This window comes from Lissotriton vulgaris, chromosome 7, assembly GCF_964263255.1.
Source record: "Lissotriton vulgaris chromosome 7, aLisVul1.2, whole genome shotgun sequence".
NCBI lineage: Eukaryota > Metazoa > Chordata > Amphibia > Caudata > Salamandridae > Lissotriton > Lissotriton vulgaris.
The window spans coordinates 1,756,278,694-1,756,294,421 of NC_141695.1; the positions used below are offsets into that span (position 1 = coordinate 1,756,278,694).

Below are 15,728 nucleotides of genomic sequence, written 5' to 3' on the forward strand. Positions count from 1 at the left end.
AAAGGGCAGGAGTGTCTGCTGGAGGATGAAAGAGGCATGAGGTGGACTCGAGAGTAAACATCCTCTGGATTCATGAGATAAAGGGGCCGGAGTGCCTGGTGGTGGATGAAAGAGGCATGAGGTGGACTCGAGAGTAGACATCCTCTGGATTCATGAGATAAAGAAGGGGCCGGAGTGCCTGGTGGTGGATGAAAGAGGCACGAGGTGGAGTCAAGGGTAGACATCCTTGGGATTCATTAGATAAAGGGGCAAGAGTGTCTGGTGGTGGATGAAAGAGGCTTGAGGTGGAATCAAAAGGAGACAGCCTTCGGATTCATGAGATAAAGGGGAAGGAGTGTTTGGGGGAGTGAAGGAGGAGTGAGGTGGAATCAAGGGTAGACATACTTGAGATTCATGAAATAAAGGGCAGCAGCAGTGTCTGGGGATGGATGAAAGAGGCACGAGGTGGACTGAAGAGTAGACATTGTTGGAATTCATGAGATCAAGTGGCAGGGAGTGTCGGGGGTTGAAAGAGCATGAGGTGGACTTGAGAGTGAACATCCTTGGGATTCTTGAAATAACGGGGCAGGAGTGCCTGGTGGTTGATAAAAGAGTCACAAGGTGGACTCAAGAGCAGACGTCCTTGGGATGTATGAGATAAATGAGCAGGACTGCCAGGTGGTGGATGAAAGAGGCACGAGTTGGACTCAAGAGTAGGAATCCTTGGGATTCATGAGATAAAGGGTCAGGAGAGTCTGGTGGTGGAAGAAAGAGGCACAAGGTGGAGTCAAGAGTAGATATCTTTGGGATTATTGAGATGAAAAGACAGGGAGTGCTTGTGTTGGGTGAAAGAGGCCTGAGGTGAATTTAAGAGTAGACATCCTTGTGTCTCATTAGATAAAGGGGCAGGAGTGACTGGTGGTGCATGAAAGAGGCATGAGGTGGACTGAAGAGTAGACATCCTTTTGATTCATGCGATAAAGGGTCAGGGAGAGTCTAGGATGAAAGAGGCACAAGGTGGACTCAAGTGTAGACATGCTTGTGTCTCATTAGATAAAGGGTCAGGATTGACTGGTGGTGCATGAAAGAGGCACGAGGTGGACTCGAGAGCAGACATCCTTGGGATTCATGAGATAAACGGTCTGTAGTGTCTGGTGGTGGCTGAAAGAGGCACGAGGTGGAGTCAAGAGTAAACGTCCTTGGGAATCATTCGATAAAGGGTCAGGGAGTGTGAAAGAGGCACGAGGTGGACTCAAGTGTAGACATTCTTGGGATTCATTCGATAAATGGTCAGGGAGAGTCTAGGATGAAAGAGGCACGAGGTGGACTCAAGTGTAGACATCCTTGCGATTCATGAGATAAAGGGGCAGGGAGCGCCTGGTAGCGGATAAAAGAGGCAAGAGGTGGAGTCAAGAGTAAACGTCCTTGGGATTCTTGAGATAAAGGGGCAGGAGCCACGGGCGGTGGATGAAAGAGGCACGAGGTGGAATCATGACTATGTACCCTCCGTTTGTGGCACGCCGACATCAAATAGATCTGGCAGCCAACTTCTCTCTTTGTCCTCTCAAGCAGCTCACTAGAGCAGAGGTTCTGTTTCTTGAGGTTTCCATAGTAACCTGTCCTGTCTCGTGAGACTGAGATTAACATACGTAGCCCTGGTGCCAGCTAATCCTTTTACTCACATGTATGTGGGTGAGTGTGTGTGTGAGGCAGAGAGAGGGGGGCAGATTTACATGCCCCATACGCCACTTTTGAGCCACCGTTGCGTCACTTTTGTGAGGCAATGGCGGGATAAAGCCAGCGCCATGCTGCAGGGAATTTACGTGACGCCTCTAGGGAGATGCGTCACCTTGTAAAGCCCTGCGCCACATGAAACCTGCGCCAGGTTTCATGTAAGCGTTCCGGCGCAGGAACGTCTCGCAAAAGTGGCTGAGTGAAATCTACAAGATTCCACTCAGTCCCTTTTCCGACCCCTCTGCGTCAAAATCTTGCGCCTGCTTGAAGCAGGCGGAAGGCTTGACACACCATGTTGGACATAGGCAGGGTTGGAACAGTGCTGGAGTTGCGTTGCGCCCGCGACACTACTTCAGCACTGCGCCAACCTTACACTGGCAGATGCACCACGCATGTCTTTATCCTTGCGCCGTGATGCGTCGCATTGTAAATACGGCGCATCTGTGGTGGCGCAAGGGTAAACTTGCGTCACGCATCTTTCCTGGCACATCCCTGCTGATTTGCAGGGATAAGCCAGGAAACTTAAATCTACCCCAGAGAGTCTAACTATGCAGTACGTTTGCCCCAAGACTCCCCATAACACCTCAGCACATGGACCAGTATGAGAAAAAGCGTCCAGAAGCACTCGACTCGGGTCTTGTTCTAGCGGAATGCTACACCCACAATGTGAAAATATCCTAACCTTACTCTGAAACCCCTCTAAGTGACAGGAAGACGGAGGTGAGCGAGGGGAAGTGGTCACAAACGCCAGGAAGAGGGGTGATGAGTAGGAACTGGAGATACTGATTTAACATATTTCGATGAAGGGCTGAGTAAAAATTAGGCCTGGACGGCAAATTCCGTTCTGCTTGTGGAATTTGGGTAATTTCGCATTCCGTGGAGAACGCGAAATTTCCCAAAATTTTGCGCTCTGCGACTTTGCGAAATGTTTTGCTTGTTCGCGTTCTCGAAATGCGTGTTCACAAGATATCCCCCCCCCCCCCCCCCGAGCATGCAAACAGTGATTGCGAACAGTAAAAAAGCATCGCGAGTAAGCAATTCCGCGTGTTCACGGAATTTCTACGTTTTTGGGGAGATTTTTTTCACCGTTTCACGGAGATTTGAGTAACGCGATTACGCAAATTCCGTCCACCCCTAGTAAAAATAAATTGCCCCCATGGGTGGGCCCCCTCATGATGTGAGGACTGGGACAGTGAAGACTGGCAGGGGCTAATGTTCACCCCTTAAACTAGTTCGTTACAGGGGTGACGTCAGTGCCCTCTTCCGGCGTTCAGGTGCTTCCAGGGTGCAGGGGCAGTTCTCCAGGAGTTCCCTGGACTCATTTTACAGCAGTTCTCGGGGTGCGCTGTTTTGGGGTGCGCGCATATGAATGTGTAGATTTTACTCACGCAGTAAGATGTCGCAGGAGCAGGTCTCTGCCCCCCTCGGGCCCACGGAGCCATCCACGGTCCTGGATCTTGCGTCTTCAAGGGCACCTGAAGGACAGAGAAGCAGGGGTCAGAATCAGACCCGATGGAGGAGCCGGCTCAGAATATGAAGCATAACATGAGGCGCTCGGCCTGCCCGCCCCTGGCAGGGACGGGAGACCCCAGGGGTATGGACAGCGCCCACCTGGAAGGACTGCGAGCCTTCGAGGAGCGAGGGCACTAGCATCTCTTCTCAACAGAAGCGCTATATTTATTTCAAGTCTATATTTGTGGTCATAGATTCCTGCTGCGGGTGTGGAGGGGTGCTGTGCCTGCAGTGGGTTTTGGGGGTTATTGCCTGCTGCGGGTGTGGAGGGGCGCTGTGCCTGGTGTAGGTGTTGGTGCCTGCTGTGGGTGTGGAGTGCTGCTGTGCCTGCTGCTGTGGGTATTGGGGGTTGGTGCCTGCTGCAGGTGTGGAGGGGCGCTGTGCCTGGTGTTGGGGTTGGCGCCTGCTGCGGGTGTGGGAGGGGGGGGTGCTGTGCCTGCTGTGGGGGTTGGTGCCTGCAGTGGGTGTGGAGGGGTGCTGTGCCTGCTGTGGGGGTTGGTGCCTGCAGTGGGTGTGGAGGGGTGCTGTGCCTGCTGTGGGTGTTGGGGGTTGGTGCCTGCTGCGGGTGTGTGTGTGGGGGGGGGGGTGCTGTGCTTGCTGTGGGGGTTGGTGCCTGCTGCGGGTGGGGGGGGGGGGGGGTGCTGCGCCTCCTGCGGTTGTGGGAGATTGGTGTCTGCTCCGGGTCAGGGGTGTTGCTGCGCCTGCTGCGGGTGTGGGGGTTTGGTGCCCCCCCCCACCGCCTACTCACCGTGCCCGGGGCGCCGCCTCCAGTCCGCGGGGGGCCTCTTGTCCGGGCGCTTCTCGTTCTTGGGCCCTGGGGAACAAAGACGCACCTGTGAGCACAAGATAGACAACACAACCTGCTGCCAGGACGTGCAGCCACCACGAACCCACACCACAGTGCCCCGCCACGGCAGACAACTCCCCCCCCCCCCACATCAGCACCACCCTCGACCTCAGCCCACCCCAACCAGTACTGCACGACCCACCCACGCACCTCACACACCTTCCCACTACACAGTACAGCAAGCTCATGAAACGCATCACCACAACACACGTGTGCTACTCAGCACAGCCTCACCGCGCATCACACAGAACCACAACAAGTTGTGAGCACAACAAACCACGGCCGTACGTCGACATAACTCATCGAAGCTACACCGGACTCCAAAACACAGTTCAACCCGCACGAATCTGCAGACTCCACTAAACAACCACACCAGGCAGCATCAACCACAGGGCTCAGAAGATATCACAAAACAACCCCACACCGCGCAACCAACCTCAGCCACCCCGACACATCTCCGCAACACAAGATCTCGAAAAGATAGCACAGCGAGTTAAGCTCTTGCTTCTGCCCGTCCGCGGCGGATGCCAGTGGCATGAGGGTGGGGTGAGCTAGGGGGTGGGGGGGGAGAACTGCCCATCGACCACAATTCCCCCTCTCTGCAAAGGGCCCCGGCTCACACCCACCCATGGGTGGGCACTCCGGGCAGTTGGAGAAAACTGACAAATAAAAGATTTTTGGGGGTCACAAAGTCGGGTCTTCGGGGCCCTATATTCCACTTTGATCAGATGAACCATCGTTCACCCAGATAAGTGTTCCGCACAACTCACATTACATACCCCACCCAAAACAAGCGCTTCCCTCCATCACAGCGCTGCCATGCGATCCTGCACAGCGCTGTGACTCCGCACAGGGGACGTGCAGCGCTATTAACTGTGTTAACCACCTTATTTTTCATGCTGCATTTTATTTATCCCTGGTTTGCTTCCTTACTGCCTATCTACTATGTAATGCAATTTCCGTCAGTTTTTTTTTTTAAACAGGGTGTATGTAAAGCGCTCTGATACCTTCGGGTCAAGCTAGCGCTATATAAAACTTTTAAAATAAAAGTAAAAAACTCTGCCTCTTCATTGCAGTGTATGTGTGTGTGTGTGTGTGGGGGGGGGGGGGCTTACCTCGGTGCGCCCAGCTGAGGGATATACAAGCCAACAGCAGCACCGCCAGGGCCAGGAAGAGCTTCATCCTAGTGAGGTCGATACCAGCCACAGACCCCGTAGAACTGTGTGTCCGAGCGCAGGGTCCGAGTCCAGGTCCAGTCAGAGCCCGGGGTCCGTCAGAGCCAAGAGTCCGGGCCCAGCACCGTCCCCAAAGAAGCCTCGTGAGTGCCAAGAAGCCGCTACTGAGCCTCGCTCGCCAGCCCTTATTGGCTACTGGCCCGGCCGCTGATGAGCTTGGACTGATAAGAGAGCCTGTCTGTCTCCCAAACACAAACACCTACCAGACAGGATTAGACCGGCTCTGGGCACACAGGAACGCCCCCTCCCAGGCACCCCCCACGACGCACCTGAAGTGCCCCCTCCCTCCCAGGGAGGCCTGGCCTGCACGCCTGCCCCCAGCCACCCCCGGGGAGGCGAGGTTTCGCTTTAATTCATGACAAAACCAGTTTGGGAACTTTGGCAGATTACATTGTCTTCAGTGTGTGTGTGTGGGGGGGGGGGGGGGGGAGATGGGGGGGTCACAGAAGAGGCAACAAGTGAAACCGCGGGTGGCAGGCAGCCTCAGGGCCAGTAAACTTCCATCAGAAACAGCCATCAAGCCGGAGGGTGGCGGCTTGCTTCGAGCTCAGCCGCTCTCAGATCGGTGCGGGTCACATTCCAGTCCATCATTTTTTCGTCCACCGTGCCACTCGAGGCGAGGCCCGGCGCATGCACATTAGTACCTGGGCTCCTTTCTAAGATTTAGAAAGAGATTCAATCAGGCGGACACGTTTCAGTGGCTTCCAAAGTTCTATCGAACCAAACACCGTCCTGGCTGGCAAGTGTTGCAGCATCAAGCATCGACTCAGCGACCACAAACGAGTGTGACAAGCACACGACAACGTGTGTGGTGCACCCGTCTTTGCACACGATGACAAGTGTGATACGGACGCAGATTGACACATAAAGGTTCTTGGGAATGATCAGGCGAGGAAAGTTCTAGTTTTAGGCAAAGTTAAAATAAGCATTTGCGGGAATGAGGCAAATGTCAACCGCGTTTCGGCCCTAGAGGATAATAGGGTCACCACCAGGGCTCACTACTAAAAGGGCCTGAGGATAGGACGGTGAACCAGGGGGGCCTCATTCTGGGGGGGGGACGTCACCCGAGTGCCCGGATGGACGGCTCCCTCGAGGAGCAGGGTGACTGCCAGTGATGAGGTGATTGCAATCACGCCCCCCACCATTGGTAGGGTGACCAACCGCCCGTGAATCTCACGGACCGGCACGTTGTCCTTCAGGATTCCTTTTATGGACACCTTTTGTCTGTACTTTTGGCCATCACAGGGAGCAGCGCTGCTCCCTGTGAGAGGCCTCGTCTCCCTGATGGGGCCACCTCACACCCCTCCCGGAGCAGGAGAGCAGCCCCGCCCGCCCATTGTCATTCTGAGTGGGGCTGATGATTGCCACAGACAGAATGACAATGGATCCGTCTGGGCTGGTAAAGCACGCGGTGGCCTCTTCCTGCCACAGTTTAGGGCAGCGCATTGTGTCAGACAGAAGAAATGTGCAAACACGGCAGTGCTGCCAGGTGAGAAACAAGTTTGTTCAAAGAAGCTGGTGAAAGAAGTTGAAAAAAAAGGGGCTGGAGTTCTTTCAGTCTCATTATTTTAGAAAAGTGCTCTTTCAATAATATATTCAACGAAGCCATGGTTGCTGCATTTTCATTTTATGCAACTAACTATCATTGCCAAAGCCAATAGTCCTGGCTTGTTGTTGGTGTAATGATACTTGCTTTATTATATATCTGGATGCAATAACAGAAACAACATAATACCAGTCGGGCGGAACACTATACTAAGCACAGATTTTTATCTTAGGTGTTTTAAGCCACGCCCTTAATTACATCGAACGCCCCCTTTAGAGAGTACCCCCTTTTTTTCATCCTGCTTAAAGCCCTGGAAACAACACCATGTCACAGCCACCTCATGGCCTGGCACTGTGAATCATGCATGACTCATGACTTCCACTTTTTCAGACTGCCTATGTGAAGGGGCAAAGTGAACCCTCCCCCACCGCCCACCCCTTGCTTCAGGAACTACAGCAGGAAGCAATTCTTGATGGGCCTCTTCTGTCTGCAACTCTGCAGACAGAGGCTCAGCTCATAATTAATATGAAAAGGTGAGTGAGCAAGTGAAGGGATGGATGGATGGCTGGATGGATTAGTGAAAGGGGAAATGGATAAATGAAAGGATGAATAGAAGGATAATGAGTGAAAGGGTGGATGATTGGCAATTAAATGGGTGGATGGATAAGTGATAAGATCAATGGATGGCTTCATGAGTGGATAAGTAGAAGGATGGGTGGATGGATGGAAGGAAGGCTGGCTAAGTGAAAGGGTCGCTGGAGAGAGAAAGGGAGGATGGATGGATGACTGAAAAGGTGGATGGGTGGAAGGAAGGATGAGTGACTGGGTGGATGGATGAGTGACTGGATGGATGGATGAGTAAATGAAAGGATGGCTGGATGGGTGAAAGGCTAAATGGCTGGATGGATGAGTGGATGTATGGGTGGAAGAGTGAATGGATGAGTGTACGGATGGATAGAGTGAAAGGGTGGATGGATGAGTGAAAGTGTGGATGGAGGGATGGATGAGTGAAATGATGGATGTAAGGCAGTGGTTCCCAAACTTTTTTCACTCGTGGCTCCCTTGACCTAATTGGCAGTTGGCCGTGGCTCCCCACCATTTTTTTTTTACCGGTGGACGGGTAGGGGGGATGTAAGCACGACATTGAGAATACTTCCTGTTGTCTTCCTAAATTAATTGCGATGGCAGAGCCCACTGGTCTAATCATTTTCAAACTATTACACATGAAAGGCTAGTCTGGCTGCTAGTTGTAACAAATAAATACAATAGCCGAGGGGCATCGGTGGATGCTACAGATGTGGGGGTATGAAGGGAGGAACAAAAGAAATACAGAAGTTGTACAGCAGGAGAGGTCACAAGCAAGATGAACAGACAGTAGAGCTAGGAATTGCAGGAAGAGGGCTGGAGCAAACAAACCAACGGTACATCTTTAAATCAAATAGAAGGCAAGTTATTAACTGCAGCTGGAGAAGCTGAGTCAAGAATTACAGAACTGCTAGCAGACAAGCTGAAGCAAGAGATGCAAGCAGGAATGCAGCAATAGACCATGCAGCTGGAGGAACTCAACAAAAACAAACTATAGTAGGGTTTCAGCAATGAGTGTGACAGGAACTGAAGCAGAAGAGGAGCGGGAGCTGCAGCACAAATCACAAAAATAAGAAATATTGCAGGTGTACAGGGAGAGATACTCTCTATGAATTAATGAAAGGGAATTTGTAAGCGATCATCATGGTCATAAAACTGTCAGAGAAGAGGAGTGGAAATGCCACCTGTAGGTCTAGCATTTATCTCTATTGGGCAAGGCAGACAAAGACTGCAGTATCCGTGGTAGATCACAAAATGAAGCTACCTGCACCCCTTCCTCCATTTTTATGACAAGAAACAAATGAACTTGAAAAAGATTTCCTTCTTTTGAATACTGCTGTGAATGCTACCAAGTCGTTGTGTGCTATTTCTGGATGCACTGCTTGTGCATTGCAGTGCTGGGAAGGAAAGGTTTGATGATGGCAAGGGTTCTGCAGCTAGCAGTAGTGACACACGGCCCAGTGGGGACAGAGTTTTGAACTTCATTCCAGGAAGCCCGTTCAAAGTTCAACTCAATTCGTGCAAAAAGCTGCACCTCTCTGCTGAAAACGCAATTAATTTACTTTTGAACTAATTCTAATTTGGAGCCGTAGCCTTTGTGAATGGGATGAGAGCTGACTGGTACCCTGAAGTGAAAATATAATACCTGGCCTTCGAGAATTAGTCTTTTGCAACTGCCTTTCAAACTGATGTCCAATGAACCCAAGCGCATAGTCAGTGTGAGTACAGTAGGTAGAATTTCCAATGTATGAAGCTTAGATAGACTGCAGTTCAAAGGAGGTGTTCTGCTATATATCGTTTTTTTAATCTAGAATCTTTCTTGCATATCTCTTTTTATTTCGTGAAGTATACCAAAAACACGCAGTACATTTTTTTTCATTCGCACGCCTGACAATATGACTTTTGTCTACATTGAAGGCCCTTCAAATAAAACCGAATTATACATAATCCTCCTTCTGCTCAGATGAGATGTATTGACTTCAATAATAGCAGCGAGGCAATTCATAATGTTTGTGACACCTGACTGATTCCGGTCTCCCCAAGTAGGAAAAGAAAGAAAATGGGGCTTGGCTTGATAGAAATGAAAGCCTGTGCGCAGCTTTTGTGTTTTTTTTTCATGCATGAGTGTGCGTGTGATCATGTGTTTGTTGTGCACACTATTACTCTGGAGTTCTGGCGCTCTGCACTTCTGACATCGCTGCACATTTTTAGTTTAAAAGTCAAAAGCACTTGGCAAGGGCTCTCGGAGAAGAGACTTGTAGTTCGTGAAGGGGGGAGGCCGCTCATGCAGCATGTCAGCAGTGTACGATGGCGGAGGGGCCCGGAAGGTAAAACCTGGTATCTTTGGTCAGACAGAGGAAGGCTAGCGTAGAGGAATTAACACACATATTAAACTTTTTTTTTTCTCTGTCTTGACAGCACATACCTGTTTGTAACTTCTGAAGAAAGTCCCACGAGGCAGGGCAATAACAGGGCGGGCGAGCGAGCTGCGTCTGCAGAGGCTACATCTGTGAAAATACGTACGTACACACATACGTACGCTCTTGGGCCGAACCATTGTACCCGCATTAAGCAAATAAGCAGGTAGCATTTGTAACTACCCCAGACTTTGCTAAGCTTGCGCTAAGCTGCAGTACGTTCATCCAACAGTCAGGCCGTGGTAGGGCCTCAAAAAGATGTATGATATTTACTGCCTACACACGGCCAGACGCTTTCATTCCCACATTGTGCGCGGCGCCCCTGGCAACTGATAACGGCGCACCAGGGCGCCGCGGCGCACAGTTTGGGAACCCCAGATGTAAGGATACATGAGAGATAGGTTTGCAAATGGATGAATATGTTTGGATATAGATGGGATTACTTACATACTATTGCACAACATCCTCTGATCTGCCTGTAAAACGTGCTTTTGTCCCAAAGTTTTGTCCTGAATTTTGATCCCCTGTCCTGAATGTTTGTCCTGAATTTTGACCCTTTGTCCTAAATTTTTACACTCACCGTCCTGAATTTGCACCCATGCCAGTTGGTCCCCGTACCCATCATCGCCTTTGTGGGTTTGAAGATTCTGGGCTAGGCTGTGCCACTCGTGTCTGGGTTTGCATCACTTCTAGAAGGTGTAGGGGTGGCAGGGCCGTGCCACCTGTGTCTGTGGGTTTGCATCACTTCTGGAAGGCGTGGGGGTGGCATATCTGTGCCACCCGTGTCCATGGGTTTGCATCACTTCTAGAAGGTGTGGGGGTGGCAGGGCTGTGCCACCAATGTCCGTGGGTTTGCATCACTTCTGGAAGGTGTGATGGTGGCAGGGCTCTGCCACCTGTGTCTGTGAGTTTGCATCACATCTGGAAGGAGTGGGGGTAGCAGGACTGTGCCACCCATGTCCGTGGGTTTGCATCACTTCTGGAAGGCGTGGGGGGGGCAGGGCTGTGCCACTTGTGTCTGTGGGTTTGCAACACTTCAGGTAAGCATGGGGGTGGCAGGACTGTGCTTCCTATGTCGGTTTGCATCACTTCTGGAAGGCGTGGGGGTAGCAGGGCTGTGTCACCCGTGTCTGGATTTGCATCACTTCTAGAAGGTGTGGGGGTGGCAGGACCAAGCCACCTGTGTCTGTGGGTTTGCATCACTTCTGGAAGGTGTGGGGGTGGCAGGACCAAGCCACCTGTGTCTGTGGATTTGCATCACTTCTGGAAGGCGTGGGGGTAGCAGGGCTGTGTCACCCGTGTCTGGATTTGCATCACTTCTAGAAGGTGTGGGGGTGGCAGGACCAACCCACCTGTGTCTGTGGGTTTGCATCACTTCTGGAAGGTGTGGGGGTGGCAGGACCAAGCCACCTGTGTCTGTGGGTTTGCATCACTTCTGGAAGGCGTGGGGATGGCAGAGTTGTACCACCTGTGTCCGTGAGTTTGCATAACTTCTGCAAGGCGTGGGGATGGCAGAGTCGTGCCACCCGTGTCCATGGGTTTGCATCAATTCTGGGGAGAGGGGTCCTGATCTTTTGGCTGTGTGGAAGCTGTTTTACTGGTCTTCCTACCTTCCCTCTTGGGAGGTAGGGCCATTATTTCAGGCTCCAATCCTTCTTTTTCACCCTGTGCTAGGCACTGTGCTCTTGTTTTCACACACTCTATCTCAGGGATTTGCAGCATGGCTGAACGTGTCTTTCTATATCAGCCCACGCTGAGGTCTCCAGATCATTTCCAAGCAGGCAGGGGGCTGTGCGCTTTGGAGAGACCATTACCTGTTTTAGGCCAGCACCCCCCCCCCCTGTCTAATATCACCATAGCCATGGCATGGTCAGTGGTGACACTGTTGGCATAGGTAACTGGATAGGTTTTTCCAGTAAGGTATTGCTCTGGGGAAACCAGTGTTTCTCTCACCATAGTGACACTGGCACCTGTATCCCTCAGGACTTCTATCTTAGGGCCAGAAGTTCGACCAACAAAATTGCGGATCGCAAATTTCGCGCTTTTGCGAGCCGCAATTTTCAAGGTGCAATTTGCCATGTAGCAATTACCAATGGGGTCGCAAATTGCTAGGCTCATTAATATTAATGAGCCGCTCACAATTTGCGACCCCGTTGGAAATGACAGGCGCTCCCAGGTATGGTGGCCTGGTGGGCTCAGCACACCACCATGTCTTGGACTGCTTTTAAATAAAGCATTTTTTTTAAATGCAGCCCCTTTTCAGTAAAAGAAAACAGGATGCATTTAAAAAAAGAAAAATGAAACGTTTAAAAAAAAAAAAGAAAAATGAAACGTTTTCATTTCATTTTTGAAGGGTCGGTAGTGGTCCCTGGGACCACTGCCTGCCCATAAATATTTTTTTTAGAGACAGTCACAAGTGTGAAGGGGTTCCCTGGCGACCCCTCCCAAATTGTGACTGCATACCACCCTCCAGAAGAGGGTGGTAAGTTGTGAGTGCGGTCACAAAACATTCCTACATGGGTTAGAGAGTCGCTATTTGGAAGGGACCCCCTCTTCCTTATATCAAGTCTCTAAACACTTTTTTGCGAGTCGCAATTCATTTGCAACTTGCAACATTGTGTCATTTTATGGCCATACCAATTTTAGCATGTGCAAACGGGTCGCAAACCCGTTTGCTCATGCTAAAATTGGTCGTACATCTGTCCCATTCACTGAGGGGCACTGCAGATATTTCTTTTAAATTAGGGGGACAGGCAGCCAAAGTGGCTAACCCTCCCTACCCTTCGGAGACTAAAACAGCTGCAGTGTGAACCCTGATTTGCTCTTGGCAAACTATTGATCCCATCTGGAGATATGCCATATCAGTAGAAACCAGTGGGTGACTAGGAGCTGGTTTGTTGGGACCGGCAGAATCTCCACTTCGGTGTCCCTTCTTGTTACAGTGGAAACACCAGGCCTTTGCATGATCAACATTTTTCTCCTTGTACCAACTAGTGGGTTGGGAAGAGATCTTGGGACCAGCCCCTGACCAGGATTTTGGGGGCCTTTCAAAGACTATTGCACTTTAACTTTGGGGTTTTCGCCCTCTCTCCCCTGAGGAGGCTTTGTGATCCCTTACTTTTGGTGACCCCCAGTGGTTGTCTTGGTTAAACCTGTCAGTTGTCAGCCTTCTTTCCCAATTATTGGGGAGAAATTGGACCTAGGTCTACCAGATGCTGATGCAAGGTTTCGTTTGTGCAATTACTTAAAATGTGTTCCGTCATAAACAAATTGTAAAGTCTTTCATACTCCTGCACTTTACTGCCAGTCAACCAGCTACCTAGTGTCTTTACTGAGTAGTCTACAAACTCCATCCAGTACTGACTCTGGGTTTTCTGAGCCCCCCTGAATTTAATTCTGTACTCCTTAGTAGTGAGTCCAAATCCCTCAATCAGGGTTCCCTTCATGAGTTCATAGGACTCTGCTTCTGCCCCACAAAGGGTCAGGAGTCTGTCTCTGCGTTTAGCAGACAACAGTTTCCACAGGAGTGCCCCCAGTGAGATTTCCTGGCTTCACAAGCCCTCTCAAAGGCTGTGAACCTCTTAGTGATGTCATCACCAACCTCAAATTTAGGGATAACTCCTCTGGGGATTTTAGGTTCACAGGATCCTTCTTTTTCTAAACTTTTTAAGTTGCTGCCACCATTGATGGGTCCTAGACCCATCTCTGCTCTCTCTTTCTCTAGAGCTAGGAGCCTAGTCTCTAGGTTTAGTCCCTTGGTCATCCTTACTAAAAGGAGAGCCTCCTTATTGTAGATGAAGCGTGCTCCAGGACACAGGTAAGTGATCAAGGTAGCGTTTTATTCAGCTTGGTACAAGTATTCAGCCTCCTGCCTCAGCAACCGCCAGGTCGGAATGAAGGGAATCTGGAATCCACTGCATGCAATGCATGATTCCAGATTCCACATTCCATGGAGAGAGGCAGGAGAAGCATATAGGTTACAACATATCTTCTCTTCTTAATGAACAAAGTATGAGTCATATAATCACGAACCAATACATAACCAATCATGTAAAATTTACACAACTTAAACAAAGAAAATAACCAAACCATGAGATTATTGCTATTAATAAAGAATGAAATAGAATCCTTACACAAAAAGGATGAAACAAGTACTACATGAATTTACATTGCTCAATCCTACTTTACAGTGTAACATGTAATAAATAAACAAGAAGAGCAAATGGAAGTAAGGGAAAAGTTAGCGTGAGAATTAATACAACACAAAGTTATCAAACTTCCTGGGAGTATTACGCTGTCTCAAGGAGCGTGGAACTGCGTGTGCAGGCAGACTGACCTGCTCGTTAACTCGCCCTGATTCACTAGGGACGGATTTGGGAATAGCCGTGACGCCAGGACCATTTGAACAGGAAGAATACTCAGAGTCACCGGAGTCATTCTTAGCAACACCACCACTCCCTTTCGCAAACAGAGCAATCCTTCTAAAATTCCAACTCTGGCCATTCTCAAGTACAACATGCCACTTGTGCACCTCTCTGACTTTGAAAGGATCAGAAAACTTGTTCGCTCCAGACTCCTTTCTGCCTAACTTAATTTTAACATAATCACCAACATCAACTTTACCAACCTTCCCTTTGAAGAAACATTTGTCCTGCATGGAACTAACATTAGGGGGGCACTCAAATCCCTGAGACTTAAGTTCTAACAACCACTGAGGAATCATCTTAGTCTTGGGAATTCTACCTCGCATGGTCACAAAGGGAACTTCATTAGTCACACTATGAATCGTGGTATTGTAGGACCATACAGCTTCTTCCACAGCTGTACGAACATTTCGTTTACCTTGCAAAGCTAGTTGAATAACGCCCTTAATAAGTCTATTCATGCGCTCCACACTGCCGTTCCCCTGTGGGTTATACAAGGATGTATGCATGTGTCTAATACCATGGTTGGAAAGAAAAGTTTGCATGGAAGAGGACGTCAATTGTGTACCGTTGTCTGTCAACAATACGCAAGGAAAACTTTCTCTCATAAAAACCGACCTGAGATACCCAATCACACTTTCCGTGGTTATATTCTTCATGAACTCAACACTCAACCAACGAGAACAAACATCCACTAGGACTGTTGCAAAGCGACACTCAGCAGATAAGTAGTCCATAGGACCGATAAAGTCCAAACAAACCTTGCTCCACGGTAAATCTTCGCAGCTGGAGATAGACCCTAAAGGACGTGAATGTACTTTTAATCTTTTTTCACTCTCCTTACACATCATACAGTTCTCCACCCAACGCCTTACATCATCATCTAGACCCGGCCACCAAAAGTTGGTCTTGAGACGTTTACCAGTCATACTCTGACCGAGATGACCTTCATGTGCCAAAGTAAATAATCTCTTCTTTAGTGGAGTAGGAGGTACAAACCTTTCACCTCGCAAAACAAAGTCATCAGAACTACCTACGCTAAGTTCCTCCTGTACCTGTATAAAACTGCGTAAAGAAGGTTTAATGTCACCCTCACGCTTCCACCCCAACCGGATGGCACTCACCAATTCAGAAAAATCAGAATCAGCTAAAACAGCATGATGCCACTCTTCTCTAGAAACAGAATCGAAACCATTTGAGCAAACATCACAGAAATCATCAACCAAGCATACAGTTTCATCATCAAAATCATATGATTGCCCACAATCAACAGGGAGTCGGGACAAGCAATCTGCTTGAACGTTCTTCCAACCAGAGATGTGCTGCAGAGAATAATCATACTCCTGTAACCTTGCAGCAAATCTCATAAGCCGAGGAGAACCTTTACTGGCCCCCCCAGGTGACAGTATTTTGAGAAGAGGCTTGTGGTCTGTTCTCAGAGAAAAGTGT

The 15,728-nt window shown here is 49.6% G+C and overlaps 1 protein-coding gene across 1 annotated transcript in view; it reads right to left on the bottom strand.

The window, feature by feature from the left end:
- LOC147706592 (uncharacterized) overlaps positions 1-5,443 on the bottom strand; it is a 29,380-nt gene extending 23,937 nt beyond the window's left edge. Inside the window, exons 1-3 of the mRNA XM_086929102.1 lie at positions 5,188-5,443; positions 3,974-4,039; positions 3,102-3,188 (exon numbers count right to left, since the gene is read on the bottom strand). Of these exons, the coding sequence (XP_086785228.1) occupies positions 3,102-3,188; positions 3,974-4,039; positions 5,188-5,254 (220 nt within the window). The 5' untranslated portion in view covers positions 5,255-5,443. The remainder of the gene's footprint in view (positions 1-3,101; positions 3,189-3,973; positions 4,040-5,187) is intronic.
- Between the last annotated feature and the right edge of the window lie 10,285 nt (positions 5,444-15,728).